Here is a 4,947-nt window from a genome sequence, read left to right on the forward strand (position 1 = left end):
TTAAACTTTTTTGTTAAATGAAATAAAATCGAAATATTAGATGAAAATTTAAATTATAAAAGTTGCTTTCGCAAAACTAACTTAAAATAAGTTTTAAGTGAAGTACTAAAATTGCTCGGACTAAAATAAAATCTGAATATAAACATTTAACATAAGATATAAAAAAGCATATCAAATAAAAACACAAGTATTTTCAACTTTAATGAAAACTATTAAAAACCTGCATGTTTTAAAGTTTTAATTTATAAAAAAAAGGAAATAATGTTTTGTTTTGAGAAATAAAGCTGCAATGAAATAAAATAAAAATAATAAATTTAAATGAAAATTAAAAAAATAAAAATGTTTCACATTTTATATAAAATAATGTTTTCATATTTAATATTTGTGCCTCTCAGTAAAACAACAAATCTCAAATCAACAAATCTTTTGGTTTATTAATACCGCACATCTGGTCTAATTAGTAGTCTGAGTACAATAGCATACCATATGCACATAATATTGAATGTATTGATTGTTGTTATATTTTCTAGTATGCCATAATAAACACAATTTGAAAAGGTTATGAATGCCTGTGCTGACCAATAGCGTTAACTGTCTTTGCTTATTAAACCAAGATAGATGAGTTATAATGTAAAATATTCTTCAGTTCAGACAACTAAATCTCAAGCAAAGTTTATAGTTTGTAATAATCTGTGTTTGTACTGCCTCCAAGAGGAAGAGCACTGCAATCGTGAAAATTATGATTCAAGTAAAACAGAAGCACATGTAGAAACGTGAGCCACAAGACATTCATGATTAAAGTATTTAACGAATAACTGATTTTTAAAGTTCAGTGCATACAAATTAATAAATGTACCCAAAACACTTTCACACACAAAACGACTCGTGCACAAAACATCTGATTAAACTGCAGATAGATCAGCACTGCTTTGTGTTCGTGTCTGTAACATGATGACCTTATAAACAGAAAAACATTCAACTCTTACTTTGATGCTTTCGTTTGTATTCAAAGATCTGTGATTGTTATAAGAAATCATGTTTGGAATGGCTTTTAATATGAACTATGATACTGCAAACTATGACCAGACAGAGTGCAGAGATCAGGATGAGTGTGCAAACAAACACAGGAATGAAACACCAGAAGATCAGGCCACGCTTCACTCCACGTCATCTTCCTCCAGACTCGGAGAACTTACTATCCGCTGTGAACGGAAGAAATGATCGCCGTTAAAGGAACAGTACACCCGAAATAAACACTTGCAGAAAATGCCCCACCATCTTCAGGCTTTATGTGATGTAGAGGAGTTTGTTTCTTCATCAGGTTTGGAGAAATGTAGCATTGCATCAGTGTCTCATCAATGGATGCTCTGCAGTGAATGGGTGCCGTCAGAATGAGAGTTTCAGCTTTTGTCTTCTCCAGATGTTCACTGATGGACTGGAGTGCTGTGGATTATTGTGATGCTTTTATCAGACTCTCATTCTGACGGCACCCATTCACTGCAGCGCATCCATTGATGAGACACTGATGCAATGCTACATTTCTCCAAACCTGATGAAGAAACAAACTCATCCTGATATTTCCCATGTCTATGTGAACTATTCCTTTAACACAGGTTCTCTACTAGTGAGAGATGTTTCAATGTTCAAGAGGTGAAATAGCTAATAGTCACTGTGAAGACACGTAGCTTTGGAAAGTTCTTGGTTTTCTCTTGCATTCCTTCTTGTCCCAGGAGCTAGATAGACGCAGCTCACGGGGGGTTTAAAGGAGTGCGGTGACGGGTGTGAGATGTGTGTTGAGCTCACCTGACTGATGGTTGGTAGTTTGGTGAGCAGCATCTGGAAGACGTGAGGAGGCAGAGTCTGCTGGAGCACCTGAAGGAGCTGCTGTGGCTGGCCGCAGACGGCGATGGCATTGGTCAGGTGATCAACACCCTTCTCATAGTCTCCTGAGGAACACATTTGGGTGTCTAGCACTTCATGGCATGCAGAGTAGATCTAGAAACCTTGTGACAAACATCTCACCCTGCGCCAGCAGCTCCTCGCCCAGCTGAATCTCATCCAGGAAAAACTTCTGCACGGCTGCCGCATCTTTAAGATCTGGCAACTGAAAGATAGAGCGAAACTTCATCTCCTTCATAAAGCTCTAGAGACACTTTTAAAACTCAGGTCAAAGGACCAAAATGGTGTAAATGAGGAGATTGAGGAAAAGTTTACAGAAAAAAAAAGGATCTAAAGCATAATAAATAAATATGTATATTTTAACTAAACTTGATTTTTTTATAAAATGCATAAAAATTAAATCAAATATTTAAAATGAAAAATAGATATAAAGATAAAGATAAAAAAACAACAACCAATTTTTAAAAAAATAAATAGATAAAATGAGATTTGAAGCATAATAAAAAATAAAAAAAAAGATCATTCTAACTCAACTTGATTTTTCATAACACGCATTAACATTAAATCAAATATTTAAAATGAAAATATTTTTTTAATTAAATAAAAAATAGCCAACCAATTACATTTGTTTAAAATAAAGATAAAAATGAGATTAATACAATAAAATTGATTAGACAAAATAAATAATGAACAATGAAGTCAAACTAAATAAATATTAAAACAGAAATAAATTGATTAAAATTAAAAGATTAAAATAAATAATAAATAAAAATGAGACATAACTAACTAAATTGTTTAATATGTATAAAGAACAAGAAAAATAAAACAAATGCTTTAAAAAACGTAACATAACAGTAAATAACTATAGTGACAGAAAATAATAATATATAATAATGTAACGTAAAATATTATTTTTAGCATGAGGTTGATCATATTTGGGGTTCTGTGGCATTTAATGCTTAAAAAAAATGTAATGGCAAAATTCCTAAACCTCTAAACGTGATTCAGATGTTTGACCTACTTCAGCGAGTCCAGATTTATTCTGAGCAGCTCTCTGCTTCTTCCTCCCTAAAAAAGAGAGAACAAAACAGCACATCAAACTACAGATATCTATATGTATTCATGTTTAATTAACATATTTAATGCACAACGCATGATCACCTTATGATCACCTTATGACTCACAAGTGAACCATTCATACGAGTCATTCAAACGAACCGATTCAATGAAGCATTCATCGGGGGTCAAAATGTCTGAACGAGACTGACCTGTTAGTTATTACCAATCTAACATTGTTGGGAAGCTACATTTATTTTATAATTTAATTACGTAATTCCCCAACACTAGTAGTCTGTAATCTAAACAGCAGATCAGTGAATCCAAACTAACCAGCGCGCGAGTAATCTTTGCCGATCACATGACTCACGTTCACGCAGTCTGGTTCTGAAGTTCGGATCGCTGCGTCGTTTTCTGTCGAAATAGATACAGTACCCGATGAAGATCGCGCCGCAGACCCCCGCAGCGATCGTGCTCGGTTTGCTGCCCATCATCGTGGCGCCGTTAACGGTGATCTGCTGCGGCGTCTGCAGGACACGTGCTCACACAGCGGAGGAAGGACCCCTCTGGGAGTGTTCGCTGCAGACGCCTGAACAATTCTAAGCATCTTCACAGAATATATTCAGAGAATGTTTCACTCTCACTACACTTCCGGCTTCTGAACTTTTAATCATAGTATTATATTTATTTTTCGGTTTTAAATTATTTCTGATTTAACGTTACATTTTGAACATCTAACAGTAAACAGTTGCGCAGCACAGTCTTTAGGACACACACACACACACACACACACACACAAACACAGAGCGGTTATAATGTTTGCTAAGCACGGTCTGTGGCAGACCTTTCTGTCAGGACAACAATTCAATAAACAGGATAATAAAAAAATACATATTTCGCAAAGGAAATGTTTCCAAACAAAGCATGTTGTTGTGCTCTGCACCAACACACATTGGTGTTTACTGAATAAATTTGCTTGAGTAACTTTTGTACTTTTTTTCTGAATGAATCATCCGTTTCAAATGAATCCATTGATTAAATGACTGACCGACTCACTCATTAAGGCAGTGGCATGCCGCCACCTAGTGGCAAAGTACCATTCTAATTTTTTTCATAATTTTATATTTCTGTAGCCTACTCCAAATTTTATATTTTATACATTAGCCTCATAAGATTATTTATGCAATTTGTAAGTGCTGTGTACGTACTCCTTCAAAAATATAAGTGTATAGAGCCCTGCGCTTGTAATTATACTTGGCTTTAAGTGTATATAAACACAGAGATAAAGTCCTTTGACCGGTGTATCTTTGTAGAGTAAGAGTATGTCAGTGCACTGCTTAATGTTTGCTTCTTATCCCTGTTCTACCAGGAAGAGTGTAGCCAGTCAGGCTTGATTGGCAAATAAAATAAAACAGAGACAGAGACAACAAAAAAAAGTGAGATAGAGACACAACATCAGCATATGTGTCAGGATACAAGGGATAAACTTTAAATAAAATGTTGTAAAAAAAAATTTTGTTTGTTTTTGTACATTTTAAACAAGATAAATCTTTTGATTTATTAAAATAAACAAACTCTTAGAAGAAAGGGATCATTGGGGTTCTATATAGAACCATAGGGTTCTTTACTCAACTCCAAAGAACATTTTATGTAAAAAAGGTTCTATAATGACGAGAAAGAAGCCTTTTGGCACAAAGGGTTCATATCTTGAATTTTGTGATCATTCACATGCATTCATAAATTAATTTGAATACACCAAATAATGCAGTGAAAGAACGCACTCAAAATGCACACACGCACTAGTATGACTTCATCATGTACAAGATTTGTTTAGTTTAAAAAAAATACTTGATACTGTTAAAAGGCACATCATTAAAACAAAAAAATACAAGTTCACATTTCACACCTAAACAAGCGTGGAAAACGTAATTAGAACTACTAAATTAGTTTAAAACGCCTGTCCATATACAGATATGATTCGCGATCCCGCTA

General features: G+C 34.3%; 1 protein-coding gene and 1 non-coding gene across 2 annotated transcripts; both read right to left on the minus strand.

Moving 5' to 3' along the window:
• Nucleotides 1-409: 409 nt before the first annotated feature.
• Nucleotides 410-3,544, minus strand: LOC113056585 (mitochondrial import receptor subunit TOM20 homolog). Its single transcript, XM_026223347.1, has 5 exons — nucleotides 3,326-3,544; nucleotides 2,921-2,967; nucleotides 2,023-2,104; nucleotides 1,804-1,946; nucleotides 410-1,202 (listed from the first exon to the last, which is right to left on the minus strand). The coding sequence occupies exons 1-5, from the start codon at nucleotides 3,447-3,449 to the stop codon at nucleotides 1,158-1,160; spliced, it is 441 nt and encodes a 146-aa protein (XP_026079132.1). The 5' UTR covers nucleotides 3,450-3,544; the 3' UTR covers nucleotides 410-1,157.
• LOC113057571 (small nucleolar RNA SNORA14) lies at nucleotides 1,638-1,773 on the minus strand. The gene has a single exon (XR_003277846.1). It is a non-coding gene; the product is annotated as a small nucleolar RNA SNORA14 (small nucleolar RNA).
• Nucleotides 3,545-4,947: the final 1,403 nt, after the last annotated feature.

The sequence above is a fragment of the Carassius auratus genome, chromosome 38 (genome assembly GCF_003368295.1).
Source record: "Carassius auratus strain Wakin chromosome 38, ASM336829v1, whole genome shotgun sequence".
NCBI lineage: Eukaryota > Metazoa > Chordata > Actinopteri > Cypriniformes > Cyprinidae > Carassius > Carassius auratus.